This window comes from Nomascus leucogenys, chromosome 22a, assembly GCF_006542625.1.
Source record: "Nomascus leucogenys isolate Asia chromosome 22a, Asia_NLE_v1, whole genome shotgun sequence".
NCBI lineage: Eukaryota > Metazoa > Chordata > Mammalia > Primates > Hylobatidae > Nomascus > Nomascus leucogenys.
In genome coordinates, this window is record NC_044402.1 from 77,787,999 (window position 1) to 77,804,889 (window position 16,891).

At 38.7% G+C, this 16,891-nt stretch overlaps 2 protein-coding genes across 3 annotated transcripts in view; one reads left to right on the plus strand and one right to left on the minus strand.

Moving 5' to 3' along the window:
- NFE2L2 (nuclear factor, erythroid 2 like 2) overlaps positions 1 to 14,428 on the minus strand; it is a 162,709-nt gene extending 148,281 nt beyond the window's left edge. Inside the window, exon 1 of the mRNA XM_030803673.1 lies at positions 14,306 to 14,428. The gene's annotated coding sequence lies outside the window, so the exon portion shown is untranslated. The remainder of the gene's footprint in view (positions 1 to 14,305) is intronic.
- The window catches only part of AGPS (alkylglycerone phosphate synthase), a 153,983-nt gene continuing 151,405 nt past the window's right edge, over positions 14,314 to 16,891 (plus strand). The window contains exon 1 of one of the 2 annotated variants that reach the window (XM_003253765.4): positions 14,314 to 14,775. In XM_003253765.4, the coding sequence (XP_003253813.3) occupies positions 14,444 to 14,775 (332 nt within the window). In that variant the 5' untranslated portion in view covers positions 14,314 to 14,443. The remainder of the gene's footprint in view (positions 14,776 to 16,891) is intronic. The other variant, XM_030803672.1, reaches the window with a different exon arrangement.

Here is a 16,891-nt window from a genome sequence, read left to right on the forward strand (position 1 = left end):
CTAAGACTAGATTCCAAATGACCGAAGCTTCTATTATGGACCCGCTCTCATTTGCTTGCTGTCTTAATTATCTTTTCTCTCTCACTTCTCTCTGTCTGATCGCTTACTCTGTGGGAAACCAGCTGCCATTTCATAAGGACACTTGAACAGCCTATGAAAGACCCTTGTGGTAAGTAACTGAGGCTGGTTAACAACCTTGTGAGTGAACTTGGAAGTGGATTATCCAGGCCCAGTTAATCCTTGAGATGACTGTAGCCCTGGATAACAGCTTGATTGCAACTTTTTGAGAGACTGTGAGCCAGAACCACCCACCAAAGTTGTTCCTGGGTTCTTGATTCTTAGAAATGATGTAAGATAATAAATGTTTGTTGTTTTAAGCTGCTAAGTTTTGGGGTAATTTATTACCCAGCAATAGTTAACCAATATAACCTAACTGCATTGAAATGTAACATACTGGCTTTATGGTTAGGTTGAAGAAATGACATCTCTTGCTCTTTTCTGCAGGTGGCCGTTAATTGCTCACCAGTGCTTTGTCAAAGTACTTTGCCACTTTGCTTTTGCAAAACTAGTGAACACAGTAATTGACCTGATTATATCTTGATTCTCTAAAAGAGTTCATTCAATTCACAGAGGATGAACACATTACTCTAAGATATCTATTTACTTACATTGGTTTACCATTGGCTTGTCCCTGCAATTATCAAAACTGCTAGGTGATTAAATAGCATAATGTGTTTTATAGCTGTTTTCCTCATCTCTCACTTTCACAAATGTGGGGTAGTATTAGTATCAGTGAATACTGGAGAAATCAGGACATTAAAGTTACTGACTAGCTGAGGCCACTAGGATGACTGATCAATTTACATTTATGGAGTGGCATGGTTAGCATATTTGATATCTGAGTGATGGGACAGGTCATGCATGCTAAAATTTTTGCTCTTTCTTTATACTCTACTATCCTCTCTAAATTTGTTTTACAATATTCATTGATGGTTTTTGAAACAGTAATAAAAGGACAGGCTAAGTTAAAAAAATTATTTTAAGTTAATTTTTATTTTTGAGACGGTCTCGCTCTGTCACCCAGGCTGGAGTATAGTGGCACTATCTTGGCTCACTGCAACATCCACCTCCCAGGTTCAAACAATTCTCCTGCCTCAGCCTCCCAAGCAGCTGGGATTACAGGTGCATGCCACTGCACCTGGCTAATTTTTCGTAGTTTTAGTAGAGACAGGGTTTTACCATGTTGGCCAGGCTGCTCTCAAACTCCTGACCTCAAGTGATCTGCCTGCTTGGCCTCCCAAAGTGCTGAGATTACAGAGTGAGCCACCACACCCAGCCTAAGTTAAACATTTAAATATACTTTTACGCTTTTTATTAGGGAAAACTTGAAAACACACCCAAGTAGAGCATACCCGAACCCTCATGTATCCATATCCCGGCTTTCACACGGCCATTCTTGTTTATTTATCCTCTAATTCACTTGCCGTGTTCCTTGATAACTACCTGCATTGGATTATTTGGATGCAAATCCAAGACATCATCGTATTCCATAAGACAAGGTAACTAATATTCTTAGTACAAAGCTGGGAAGCAGGAGCTCACCTGTTGTTCTCACTGATGGGTTCTAAGGAAAGTGTGAGTTCCCATAAATATGTTTGTATTTCAGGCATGTTACATGACTGATCATCAGCCTATATTATTTCTTCCAAGGTACAACTGAATTTTCACAGAGTTTTACGGTGATACTATAAATTCACATTCTGAATTTTGGGTTTGAAGGTAAATATGACTTTTTTTCCTGAAATTTTAAGATCCACCAGGGAGCTGGAAGTTCCACAGATTGGTTATAATAAACAAACTCCCTCAATGATGAGTGGTCTTTTGAAGACCATGGTTAGAACTTGGGATTGTGCTTCCCATGACTACAAATGTACTTGTAGCTTAGGTGCAAAAGGGTAGGTCAGTGGGTAGCTAACTACTGAGGATTGATTTTCCTCACGCTGGTGTTTTATAAGTGTCACCCAGAACTGGCATAAAGAGTGGCTCATTCACCCAAGTATCTTCCTTTACCTTTTACAAAATCCTTGGCTGTTGTGGGGCCTACATCTCTTCCTGATTATTATTGCATCTGGTGTCATGTTTTTCCAGCTGGTGTACTGCTTCCCTGTAGGCCTCTTGATGTTCACTCCTCCAGCAGCCTCCTGCCCCTCCGAGGGAGCTCATCCTATGACCCTGCTCTACACAGGCAACCTTTCTAACCTGAGCTGTGATTACATGGATAGGTTTAGAAGCTATTTATGGATCATACATATGGCTCATCATAAACAAAGAGTGTTAGAATTGATTAATTAAAATTTCAGTTATGTGAATTTCGACTTTTCTTCTCCCCAAACATCACATACAAACAAAGCAGTATATTACTTTTGATCCAGTAGCTTTGGCTTTAAAAAAAAAAAAAGAAATGAAGGTGCTGATAGTCCCTGATACTTGAATGCCTTCAAAACAGAAATAAAAAATAAATATCTAACACTTTCAAACATACCATTATTTTGCATAAACACTTAAAACAAGCTGGATCAAGGACATATTTTGAGGACTATATGCAGAGGATCTGACAATGTCCTGAAAGAGTGTATTTTATAAAAAGAATCCCCTTTAGCAGAATTTGTTGGCTTCCTAGTGACCATCCTCATGTTCCTGCCTTGCAGTCTGGCTATGAGTGGTTCTATGCATGGCTCTATTTTGAGGTGTGTCCCCTACTTTGGCTTCTCCTAGGAGGACCTTCTGGAATTAGCCTCAGCTGTCTTCCCATGACTTTGTCTCTTGGCTCATAGACTGACCTCATTTTTCTCTTCCCATCTCTCTCTAGTCCTGCATCATACTGACCCAGGTTGAAAAAACAGGAAAAAAGATAAGCCTAAAAGAAAGGAAAAACAAGAAAGTGATGGTGTTAAAAAAATAAAAGAAATTAGAGCATGAAGAAGCTACCATATTTCTTTGCTTAAAAATCTAGTCATCAAATACATCAACATTAAAAAAATAGATTTCAAAAACAGATATTGCTTCTTTCAGTAGCAGATTTAGGGACGCAGTGGGAACACTGCATGGGTGATTAACAGGTCATTTTAAACATTTGATTCAAAGTAGCTTTCATGCTTTTTCAGGCTTCAGGATTATTATTGCTTGTGGTAGGAGGTGGTGCCATGGTTCAGTTAGACTAGAGAGAAAACTTATTTGACTGTAAAAAAATAAGGATGGGATGACCATTAGAGGTATGTGTACTCCTAATATACTCACAGTAGCTTTCTTACAGCTAAGCTAAGCAGTGGGGAGCAAAGTCAGCTTCCCCTTTCAGAAAAGAAAATAATGGGAAACAGTGACGAGAGAGAGAGCTAAGGGCCACTTGGGATGATTAAGCAGGCAGGATACTCTCTCTGTAAATTTTCCTGAATAGAGAATAGGGAGTTGTAAGAGAGTCTATAGTCCTGAAATAGTCAAAGGCAGAATTAGCAAGAGATGATTATAAGCCCCTGAAGACCACTGACTTTTGCCACATCCGCAGACCCAGCTTTCTCTGGGGCTCTGGGGGAGTCTTAGCGCATGCAGAAACTTGGTTCTTCTCTTTGCCCCAGAAGAATACTTTTAGTCAATGGAAAAAAACAATTCCTATCATATCTGAATTAAGATAGAAAAGACTTGCCTTTGAGAATATCACTTGCTTTTGGGTGCTTGGTAGTTATTGTCTACAAAGGATAAAAGTGGTCAGATGAAGAGAACTAAGAAACTTGGAGGTATGAAAAGGCCAAGTGCTAGGATTTATGAATAAACAATTTCCAAGCTATGCTCTCCCTAGCATTAAAAAAATCATCTTGGGAACAACTTACCCAGAACATCTTTTAACTATTTACCACTGATCTAAATGCAATGATAAAAATAACTTTGTGACCCTAAAATGGAAGTGAATCAGATCTTACAAAGTAACTTAAATCATGCTATATCACAAAAGTCACACTAAATTCAGCTATCCTGTTTATAGGAATCATCATGTTTGTGTTCATATCTGGATTGGATTTGGAAATTTGATTTTGAAGTGTAGGAATGACTTTCAATATGTGATTGCTTATGACTTTCAAAATGTGATTATATGAAATTGAAATATACCTATATTTCATACATATCAATATGTGAAATTATTCCTTAAATATTTTTTGCAACTTTGTTTTATTAATAGTGGCATTATATATTACCTCTGGTAATTGGTTGTCTAGAGCTTCCTCAGTGCATGTTTTAGCTGAGGTTTTTAGAAATATTTCAGAGCTGCAGTTCTCAAGATGTCATCTGGAAATCCCTGTGGGTCCTTGAGACCCTTTCAGTGGGTCAGCAAGGTCAAAACTATTTTCATAATAAGACTAAAATGTTATTTGTCTTTTTCACTCCCATTCTCTCATGAGCGTAGAGTGGAGTTTTCCAGAGGTTACACAAAGTGTGATATCTCAAAAGATGAAATTCAGAAGCAGATATAAGAACCCGGCTGTCTTCTACCAAGTCAGAAGCCAGGCATCAAAGATATTTATGAAAATGTAAAGGAATATCATTCTTCTCATGTTTTTGTTTTCTGGAAAATATGTTTTTTTAAAAATAAAATGTTATTATAATATGCATTGGTTTATCACTCTAAGTAAATTGATGAATCAAGACTTTAAATATTTTTCAATTTTAATTTCTAATATGTTATAGTTGGATAGATGTAAATATAAACAGAAGCTCTTTGTGGGGTGTGGTGATCTCAATTTTTTTTTTTTTTTGCAACAGGGTCTTGCTCTGTTGCCCAGGCTGGAGTGCAGTGGTGTGATCATGGCTTCCTGCAGCCTCGACCTCCTACCTCACTACCTCAGCCTCTCAAGTAGCTGGGACCATAGGCAGGCTCTACCATGACTGGCTAATTTCTTAATTTTTTGTAGAGTTGCAGGTCTCCCTATGTTGCCCAGGCTGACCTCAAACTCCAAGGTTCAAGTGATCCTCCCACCTCAGCCTCCCAAGTGTTGGGGTATAGGTGTGAGCCACCACACCTGGATGGGTCTCAATTTTTAATATTATAAAGGGATCCTAGAGACTAAAAAGTTTAAGAATTGCTGCTTTAGAGGTGTTTTGTTGTTGTCATTGTTGTTTTGTTTTATTTTTGAGACAAGGTCTCGCTCTGTCGCCCAGGCTGGAGTGCAGTGGTGTAATAATGGCTCACTGCAGCCTGAACCTCCCAGGACTAAGCAATCTTCCCGCTTCAAACCCCCCACCCACCCCTAATAGCTGGGACTACAGGCATGCGCTATTATCCCTGGCTAACTTTCTGTATTTTCTGTAGAGGTGTGGTTTCGTCATTTTGCTCAGGCTGGTCTTGAACTCCTTGGGCTCGAGCCATTGGTGCAGCTCAGCCTCCCAAAGAGGTGGGATTACAGGTGTGAGCCACTGCGCCCCGCCTGTTTTAGAGTATTGATATTGGTAAATATCAAATCTTGATTATATATGTTCCAATAAAAATAATTATTTTAAAGTGATTTTTGACTTGGGTTCCCAAAATACTTGTGAATCTATCATTTTATAATAAATCTGAGATGTAGGCAAGTCAGAAATTATTCCTACTTAAAATATGAAAAAAATCAAGAAATCAAGAATTTTAGATTGCATACTAAGCAGAAGAGAAATTATACATAAGGTACTTTCAACTCTCTCCCAACTATTTGGCTAATTTTAAAAGTCACTTTCCTTTTGCCCTGTATACTTGAGTGTAATTGTGACATCCAGGAGCACAGTGAATGGCATTGTGACATAACATGGAACTACCTGCAGCCACTTTCACATTAAACATCTTCACCTCCTGAGCTAACTCACTTCCCTTTACTGCAACAGACAGCTAACCATAGTTCAATGCTTTCCTGTCATTCAAACACTGTAATCTTCTTTCTGTAGTTGTTTAGGTCTTCATCCTTTCTCAGTACAACTTTTTACAATGGCCAACAGGTTCTCGGGTATACACAACAGGTTGACTTCCACTTGGGAGAAAATTCCGAAGTGGTGATCTCTTCAGGCTTGTCATGCTAATTCCCTGCTCAAGAGCTTATAAAAGCTCCCACCAGCAAAAGTTTTTACTCTTTTGCTAAGTTTTCAATGCTTCCACGGTTGGTCTCACCTTACCCATTTAATTTTATTTCTCTTCCCTCTACCAATAATTAATTTTTTCCAGGAAGACTGTCTTCCTTATACCAGCTTCACTTCCCCTTCCATAATAGCACTTAGAATTTATGTTTTTGCTCATTAATCCTTTAATGCTCCTGCGAACAAAGCCCAGAGATCAAGACAACACATTTGGCCATGGTAGAACCAATATTCAAACCTAGGTGTGTGTAGCACTGAAGCCACTGCTCTTAGCCATTATACCAACTATATTAGTAATTCAATTACATTAAAATGGGCTAAATGACCCATGATTGTATGCTCAGATTGGTTAAAAGAAAACATCTAAATGCATTTACAATAGACACATCTAAAATATATGGATACAAAAAGATTAAAAGTTATAGGATGGAATTATAAACACACTCACAAAGCTGGTGTAGTTAAACCTTAAAGCAAAAACCATTATTAGAAACAGAGGGACACCTGATAATTATAAAAGGTTCAGTTTGCCAGATAAATATAATAATTTTGATATATCTAATACACAGCTTCAAAATAGAGAAAATAAAAATTAGCAGACCTACAAGGAAAAATGAATAAACCCATAATAGTGGAATATTTCAACATACTATCAATAACTGATAGAATAAGTAGATAAAATACCTGTGATTTAAAAGATTTAAACAATACAATCAGCAAATTTGAACAGGCATTATATGGAACCCTATACTCCCAAACAAGAAAGAATACTTATTCTTTTCAAATACAAAAGTGAATTATTTATAAGTGAATAATAGTGAAAATAGTTATCAAAACTTGAAGGAATAAAGTGAGTTGCTTAGAAAGAAATTTATACCCCATAGAGATATAGTCTGTAAAAAAAAAACTGTCAGAATGGTAGCACACACACCTGTAATTCCAGCTACTCAGGAAGCTGAGGTGGGAAGACTGACTGAATCCAGGAGTTCCAGGTTACAGTGACCTATCATCATGCCACTGCCCTGCGGCGACAGAGTGACCTTGTCTCAAAAAAAAAAAATTAAAGAAAAAACAAACAAGTATAAATAGAAAATCTGAATAGCATTATGTTATTTAATCTATGAATAAAAACCTTCCCATAAAAAAAACTCTAGGTTCAGATTGTTTCTTTGGTGAATTCTACCAAACATTTAAGGAAGAAATAATGATCAATCTTATACAAACTCTTCTTGACACTAGAAAACAAAGGAGTACTCATTAGCTTGTTTCACAAGGTCAGCAAAACCTGACATGAATATTAGAAAAAGAAAAATTTATTTTAAATTACTTTTAAATATACTTTTAAATATAAATACAAAAATCCCTAAACAACATTTTAATATACTGTATTTAGTAATATATAAAAAGGCCAATATCTCATGACCAGGTTGGGTTTATGCCAGGATTACAAGGTTGCCTTAACAGTAGAAGGCCAATCCTTATAATTTACCTTACTAACAGAATAAAAGAGAAAAATCATATGATTATCTCAACAGATACAGAAGCCACCCCTGCCACCAGCCCATGCTTTTTTTTTTTTAAGACAGAGTCTTGCTCTGTCACCCAGTCTGGAGTGCAATAGCACAATCTTAGCTCACTGCAACCTCCACCTCCCAGGTTCAAGTGATTCTCCTGCCTCAGCCTCCTGAGCAGCTGGGATTACAGGTGTGTGCCACCACGCCTGGCTAATTTTTGTATTTTTAGTAGAGACGGGGTTTCGCCATATTGACAAGGCTGGTCTTGAACTGCTGGCCTCAAGTTATCTGCCCGCCTCCGCCTCCCAAAGTGCTGGGATTACAAGCATGAGCCACCATGCCCGGCAAGAAAAAACATTTGCTAAAATTCAATATCCATTCATGATAAAAACTGTTGGCAAATTATGATCAAAAGTGGAGTTCCTTAATCTGCTAAAAGGTTTATTAAAAAAGCGAAACATCAGAACCCTACTTCAAACAATGGCGAAATGTGGAGAGATTTCCCTTGGAAATCAGGAACATTATAAGGTTGCCATTATCTAAACTTCTATTCAACATTGCACTGGAGGTCCTAGCCAGCTGGGTAAGGCAAGAAAAAGCACAAGATATAACAATTGAAATGGAAGAAATCAACTGTCATTATTAACAAATGATATAATTCTATGTAAAAGATCTAGAAGAATATATAATAGTTAAGATAGTGTGATACTGATACAAAGTTGATAGATAAACCAATGGAACAGAATAGAGAGCCCAGCAATAGATCAGTGCTTATATGGACACTCGATCTATGACAAAGAATGTCAAACAAGATCTTTTCAACAAGTGGTGCTGAGACAACCCCCCATACCAATGTGGGGGAAAAAAAAAACTTGACCTCTACTCCATAAACACCAAAATCAATTCCAGGTGAACTATAGATATAAATATGAAAGGCAAATCAATATAGATATGAAAGTCAAAAAAGCCTTATAAAAATAAGGCTTCTAGAAGATAATACAGGAGAATTACCTTCACTACCCCAAAGCAGAAAAAGATATCTTAAACAGAACACAAAAATATAAAATAAAGGAAAAGGTTGGTAAATTTGGTCACAATGAAAGTTAGATCTATTGTTCTTCAAACATCACTATTAGGCAAATAAAAAGGCAAATCACATAATGAAATTAGAAATTTGCAATACATCTATCTGAAAAAGGCTCATATCTGAAATATATAAATAATTCTTAGAAATCAATAAGATGATGACAGGTAACCAACTGAAAGATGAGTAAGAGCCTTGAACAGGAGTTTCACAAATAATGACATCCAAATAGTCAACAAACACATAAAAAGGTGCTTGATCTCATTAGTAATCAGGGAACTGCAAATTAAAACCACAATAAGATAATAGTACACATCTATCAGAGTGACTGAAACTAACTAGATTGACAATAGCACACATTAGAGCAATGGGAACTTTCATATACTGCTAGGGCAGCAAATTTTGTAAAATCCCTTTGGAAAATGGATTGGTGTTTCATTATCTATTACAGTTAAGCAAAGTTAAACATATGTACACTTTCTGACCGAGGAATTCCACTCTTAGATGGATACTCAACAGGAATTCATATGCCTGTCCACGTAGAGACATCTACAACAATGTGCATAGCAACCCCTATCCATAGTAGCATGAAACTGGAAACACTTCGAATGTCCATTAATTGTTGAAAAGATAAACTCTGATATATGGATTCAATAGAATACTATACAGCAAAGAAAATAAATGCACAACTATAACAATATTATTAAAACTCATAAAGATAATGTTGAATGAAAGAAACCAGACACAAAAGATCATAATCTTCTATTTATATAAATGCAAAAAACAGGAGCAGGTAAAATATACATGCTTAGTTGATAAAACCATAAAAAAAAAACAAGGAAGTGCTTATCATACATCTAGGACAATGGTTACCTTTGGTGGGCAGGGAGAGTGCATAAAGTGACTGGGAGAGAGCATAAGGGGGACTTCTGGATTCTGTAATGTTCTATTTCCTGACCTAGGTGGTAGATTAAGGGTGCTTGATTTGTGATAATTTATGCTTTGGTTCACTTTTCTCTGTTATATTTCACAAAAAAGTGTATAAAAATCCAAGAATTCCTACATTTAGGGATCACTCAGAAGCTCTGAAGACAAGTAATGAAAATCAGAGCAATAAAGAAATTTGGTGCATGATTCCAGGACTTAATCAATCCTATTTAGACTTTTTTTTTGTGCTTCAAGTTAGAAGATGTCATGAATGCAAATAAATCCACTCCACTTAAAATTACAGGTCATACATTCACTGCTTGTTTCTGTGCATGTGGTCTGTTCTCAATTAAGAGCCAAGTGTCCCAGGACTCAGAAAGAACAGGTTTGTTGAGATGGCCCACCTAAAAGTGATATTCACTGAGGTTTTAATTTTTGTGGGAATCACAAGAATCTCGATGGACTTGGCTTCATGTGAAATACCTGTTCCTCTGGTAGCATGAATTCAGGGTACCTGCTTGGGTTCTACTTTTCTATGGAGAGGTGGTAGGAAACTCTTCATCAAGGTCACCTTCATCCTTATTCCCACTAATAGTATTACATAATTTTTTTCCCACTTACGGACTGACTTCTAACTAGCCTGATGATACCATGTAAATGAGGCATTGGCTTAAATACTTCTGCATCTCATAGCACCTAGTAGTGAATTAGGTACACTATAGGCTTTCAACAAACGCTTTTACCGTCTATATGTTTTCATTATTATACACATATTTGAAATATATATAATCAGTAGTTTTTCTACTGGTACCTAATTTTGGTTTACATTAAGCTTTTCATCACCCAGAAGAAAGCTTTTTGTTACTCTGTTAATATCTGCAAAATTTATAAATTTTGCCTTCTGAGAGTTGGCAAGAAGCATATCTATACCTTAATTTAGACAAGGAAGCAGTTAACTACATTTACATTTAAAGTATTTTAGTAGTGTCAGATTGAGCACTCCAGGGAGTCAAGCAAAAATTAACAGATCCTTCCGAGCTTGACTGGATGGTGCTCGAACAATCGCTTAAGATCTGGAGATCTAGCACACAAATCAAGTCCTCCTCATTGTCTGCCTTTTAGTCAAACAACTCTTAGAATGTCTTAACTTTTTTACAGAGCCTGTGTTACAAAGGAGGTGGTGAATCAGAAAGGAGGTACCTGCATAGGCTTGGAAACCTCACGGAAACCCTTTTTCTGACCATTCCCAAGACTTATCTTTGACTTGCACATTACATAGAAATAAACTTATTTCTGAAGGTTAGATCTGCAAGTTGGCTTGTAAAAGCCTATCTAATCCATAATGTACTGGAAATGGTATTATTTTGACCACAGCTAATCATTTATAGCATTTTTTTTCTGACAAAAATACATTTACAGCCCTAGGTCAGTACGCAAGGGACAAATACTTCTTGCATATTTTTCTTCTCCATACCCCAGTGTGGGTTATAACAGTAGTATGGGAAAGGTAAGGTTGATATCTCTAGGCACCAATAACTTAAACTCTGCAACTGTGCTATCAAATATAGTCACCATGATCCACATAAGGCCATTTAAGTTTAAATTAATTGATTAAAATTAAAAATTCAGTTTCTCAGTTATCCTACCCACATTTCAAGTGCTCATAGTCACATATAACTAGCAGTGACAGTACAGATACAGAACATTCCCATCATCTTGGAAAGTGCTCTTCTATGAGGTAACTTTGTACATTAAATATTAGCTAGGCATTTTCCCTTCCTTCCTTCCTTCCTTCTTTCCTTCCTTCCTTCTTTCCCTTTTCCTTTCTTTTTTTTGACAGGGTCTCACTCTGTTGCCCAGAATGCAGTGCAGTGGCACAGTCTCGGCTCACTGGAACCTCCATTAGCTAGGCATTTTCACATGTGGGAAAAAGAGGAAAACTGTTCCTATGGGGACTGTGGCTCAGTGTCTCTCCCCAGATTCAAAGTGACGAGTCATTTATAGATTAAGTATAAGTCTCAGATTCTTACGTGGGATATGAACTCTGTCTTTATGGAGTTTATGGCCTATGGGAGAAACAGACATGAGTAAATGAAAAGTTAATTAACATATAAAGGCAGTATATGATAAATGATAAGCAAGAGGATAAATTCTCAGGGAAAGAAAAGATTTAAGAGACACAGAGGATAATGTACTGTTGATGTACTTAATATAAAAGGCAAAAGAGGAAAAGGCTGAAAATAACCCTGAGGTTGATAGAACAGGATGACAGTGGCACCTTGGTGGACTATAGGGAAGCATAAAAGGGAGGGGAAAATGAGCTCAGTTTCTACGCCATTCAAAGAAGCACATGGAGAATCAGGGGATTACATTCTTGCAAAAACAAAAGATGACCTACTGTGTCAAAGGCCCCAGGACATCTCAATTCAATAACTGATAGGTCTAGACAGCTGTTATTGTATTTCTTTGCAACAACTTCATCAGTGACATCCGAGATTGGATTCTAAAGATACAGGAGGAAGTAAAACATGAGGAAATGGAGGTAATGCCTAGATGAACTGAGGGGATAGTATGTGGGAATAATTCTTGGCTCATTAATTACTGGATTGAGCCATCTCCATCTATCTGTTTTGGAGACTGCTTTATCAGGTCAGAGGAGATGAATGTGGCTTTCTTCAGATTGTGCAAGACAAAAAGAACACCATTAGAATTATGTACATGACACTGGAAGGCAAAGTGCGTTTTAAAATTTTAAAATAAGAGACAACTCCTCTAATGGACAATGAAATCAAGTAAAGGAAAGGAAGCTAGGATTTTTCTTCTGTTATCAAATATGTAGGAGCATATAGCCACTTTTCTGGTCATCAGCTGAATATTGAAAATGTCAATTAGGTACAACTTCTTTGTTGTGAGGGTAGGCAATAAAGTATGCAAAAGCCAGAAACTAGTGGCTTGCAGGCTTTGATATTTAATTATACAAGATCAACTAAAGATTCTCTTTTTTCAGTTATAAATACCTAGGAAAGTGCTATATGTGTTTCATGTTCTTGCACCTCATGAATGAGGTCGTGATAGCTGTGGTGGCAATCTCTGAAATTCTTCCCAGAACTCAATCCTTAAGAACCAGGAGTATAGTTTATAACTAAAGTGAAAATTTATTTTAGAAAGCTCAATTTTAGATCTATAAAATAAAAAACCAAAACCCCGAGCCTATATAAGTAATTTTAACATACAATGTTAATGTCTCCAGACTCTAATGGTGGAATAAGGACAATAACATGAAGTATATGGTGTTTGAGATAAAATATAGCTATTTGAGAAAAGCTTCTTGACTCTCCTTGAGCCTTCGTCTATAAAATAAGGATAATAAAACTTGTGTCATTATGTTGCTGCAAAGATTGATTAAAGAGATATGTATAAGATGCCTAGGTTATGGCCATTTTTTATATTTAACGAATTCCTAATCTTTCTTGTTTCTACAACTGTACTAAATTATTTTAATAGCTGCAAAAGTATTTTACCATATTGACTAACCATTTCTCTGTTGCTAGACATTTGAACTGTTTTCAATCGTTTGGCATCTCTCTGTATATGAATTTTAGAAGACATTAGGACCTCCTGTAAAGGCCAGGTAATATATATTTTGGGGCTTGTGGGACCACATAAGGTCTCTGTTGCATATTCTTTTAAAAAGTTTCTTGTTTTCTTTTAACAACCCTTCTCAAATACAAAAACCATTAGCATGAGGGCTGTGTAAAAACAGGCCACAGGCTACAGCTGGCCCTCCAACAGCGATTTGCTTAGCCCCTAATTGATAGTTTTTAACCAGTCTGGGCCTCTTTGGAAGTTCACTCTAAAGGCATAATCTCAATTTTAGAAGCTGGCAACACCCTAGAGAGCAATTGTTAGTCTCTAGTCCCATGGATGTGGTGTTCTTCAGATTCCTCTGCTAATATTTTTCTTGTTAGGAAAGCATGATGTGAAAGTGGTGACAGGATGGAGAATGACAATGGCCAGTGTATGTGAATTTTTGTCTAAGCTAATTCTTATGCAAGACACTGGCTGAAAAACAGGTGAGGAGCACTTTTCACGTGCTATCTTCCAGAAATGAATTCAATCTGTAAATAACTGAGATGTCTTCACAGTTCTTGGGTAATTTTTATCTATAGCAATAAGAAACTTTGTCTCTGTTAGAGTTAGGAAGGGGTTAGGATCCAGTAATGAATGAAAAGAGAACTTAAGTTGCAACTCAGTTTCTGTACTTACTTGTGATCTAGCATTAAACACAGTGCCAGGCACGAAATAGGTGGTGAGAAATAAAAAATGATAGAGCTATTTGCTCTAATGGTTAGAGGCAATGATGGTCAGCTTTGAGTTACTTTGGTGACCCCGCAGGGAGGAAGAGCACAGGTGGAACATTAGATTGTCTTTCAGGAAAAGGATGCCGCTGGATCCATCAGGTCCAGTAGCACTGCCCACTTCTCCTGCTCCAAGGCATCTGCCCTCGAAAGCCCCCAGGCCACACCCGAGAACACCACCCAGGGTTCTAGGACACCTCGAGGGCGGACGTGGTTTGGCTCTTGGACCAGCTGGACCGGGCTGGGCCAACCTGGAGTCAGCTCGAACTCACCTGCTTGGCAGGTGCGCGCTTCCCGAGGCGTGACAGGCGAGCGCCGGCGCGGTGGGTGGGGGGCAGAGAATGTGAAGCTCCAGACGCTGGCACCCGCCGCCAAGTCGCCGCGGTGGCTGCCGGGATGCGCCGCAGCGAATGGTCGCGCCGGGCGCCGCTCTGAGTGACCTTTCACCCGCGCCCAGCGGTTCCGGGCGGCAGCACAAGGCGGTAGCCATGGCGGAGGCGGCGGCTGCAGCGGGTGGGACTGGCTCGGGCGCGGGTGCGAGCTACGGGTCTGCAGCGGACCGGCACCGGGACCCGGACCGCGCCGGGCGGAGGCTGCGGGTTCTCTCTGGCCATCTGCTGGGCCGGCCCCGGGAGGCTCTGAGTACCAATGAGTGCAAAGCGCGGAGAGCAGCGTCGGCGGCCACGGCGGCGCCCACGGCCACTCCCGCCGCGCAGGAGTCGGGCACCATCCCAAAGAAGCGGTGAGTAGCGGTCTGTGGAAGGAGTTAGCGGCGAGGGACCAGGCCGGGCCTGTGCTGCAGGAGGGCACAGGCGAGGTGGGAAGAGAAGTGATACGGGTGGGCGGAAGGCATCCCGGTCCCTGAAAGTAGGGACCCACCTCTCTTTCGAGAGAGTGGACTAGACCCTGGATTCTGTCAGGAAGGGGGCGGGATGGGATGGTGGATTTTGGTCACTATGTGAGGGTAACAGGCTTGAAGAACTCTCATTGGAGAAGGGTTTAAAGGGTTCCTTTTTCCTGAGCTTTTAATGTCAGGAATTCATTTTTTATCTTAAATTAATACTTTTGGTGCTGAGGTCTTGCAATGGGTAGCAGAGGTTCTATTTTGCTCCGAGGAGATGTAAGTTTGTACTAGATGATAGATCGTGGGAATCTCATTCGCGAAAGCCTGCTGTGGGGGAAACTGGTGGTGCCCTGGAAAAAGGTGCTGACTGGTTTCTCTTGGGTAAGTTCCGCTTGCTTAGGAGCAAGATGTGTTGACTTTGAGGGAGGAAACCGATGAATGGTAAGAAGCCATAAACTGCAAACACTAGCTAGTGGTTTAAGGTGTGGTGGTATAGCTACTGAGCTCTGTGTAACCAGAAGCTAAAAGACAAGAGTCTACCGATGAGGGATGTTTGTCAGAGATCTTGACTTTCGATTTTTTTGGAGAAATCTTTTTTTTTTTTTTTGTATTTTTAGTAGAGACAGGGTTTCACCGTGTTAGCCAGGATGGTCTCGAGCTCCTTAATCTCTGATGAAGGCCATTAGGAGAAGCTATTTTCTGACGTGTGGCTTTGTCACCGTGGATAAACCGAGAGTGAAAAAAATAGGTAGCTAATGTTTAAAGTGTACTTTTAAGTGTGCCAAAGGTTGTGCTAAATCCTTTGTTTCTTCCCAAGCTATGAGGTATGTGCGATTTTTTCCCATTTTACAGATGAATAAATTAAAATTAAGTCTGCTGGAGGCTTAGCGGATATGCTGTGTGACAGGTTAGAATTCGAAAGCACATGACATTGACTTCATGGCCAAGTTCCTAAGCTATACTTGCTTCTGATGAATTAATTAAACATACATGAGTCTTTACAAAATACACACTGTACCAGCAATACAGAAATTAAAAAATACAGTATTTACTTTTAAGGAAGGAATAGCTTGGTAGGTAAAATTATAATACAGCGTTATAAGAAACTTAACTGAGAACTATACCACCTGGTTATTTAATCCAGTTTTGGGTTTGTGTTTGTTAGTGCAAAGATGTTCCAAAGTAAAGATTGAGTAAATTTTGGATGTTTGCATTACTAATAGTTTGCCAAAGGGGGAAGTTGTTCTTGGCATACAAACAGTATGTTCACAGGTAAAGAAGTGAGAGACAAATTAGGGAACTGCTGAGACTTAAGTGTAGCGGGAGAGGGTGAGAATGACAGGGGATGAAGACTGGAGAGGTGAATCTTGTTTACAGGATTTTACGTGAGGCAATACATGATTAGATTTGCCTTTGATAAAGGTCACACTGGGAGCAAATTGGAGACAGTTTAGCATTTTGGCAATATAATAGCTGGGAACATAGACCTGGATTTGAATTTCCACTACACAGTTTCAGCTGTATGATCTTGGGCAAATCACTTAACCTCTCAGTTTCAGTCCCCATCATTTGTAAAAACGGAAACAGTAATCCTGTTTTGCAGTGTTGCTGTGAGAATTGAAAAAAATAGAGTTAAATGATCAAGTGTTTAGTGCCATGCCTGTTACATAACCTTTCAAAGAATGGTAGCTGCAGTTTTCACTGTGTCTAAAGGCAGAGAGACTAGGAGATTATTATCCGAGGGAGAAATGCTGGGATTCTGAACTAAGGCATATTATTAGGAGTAGGCAACTTAATTGAGAAAATGCTAGGAGGTAAATTCTCCATAACTTGGTTACTGAGTGGTGAGGAGGGGAGGAATAAAGGATTTCATCTCATCTCCTGGCTTCACTTGAGGTTATAGTATTAATAGCTGTCATTGGGTTTAAAACTTTTCTAAATGGTTTCATGTACATTCATGTCTACTCATTTGTATGCATGTATGTGATTGTACATTTTATGCAGATTCACACTC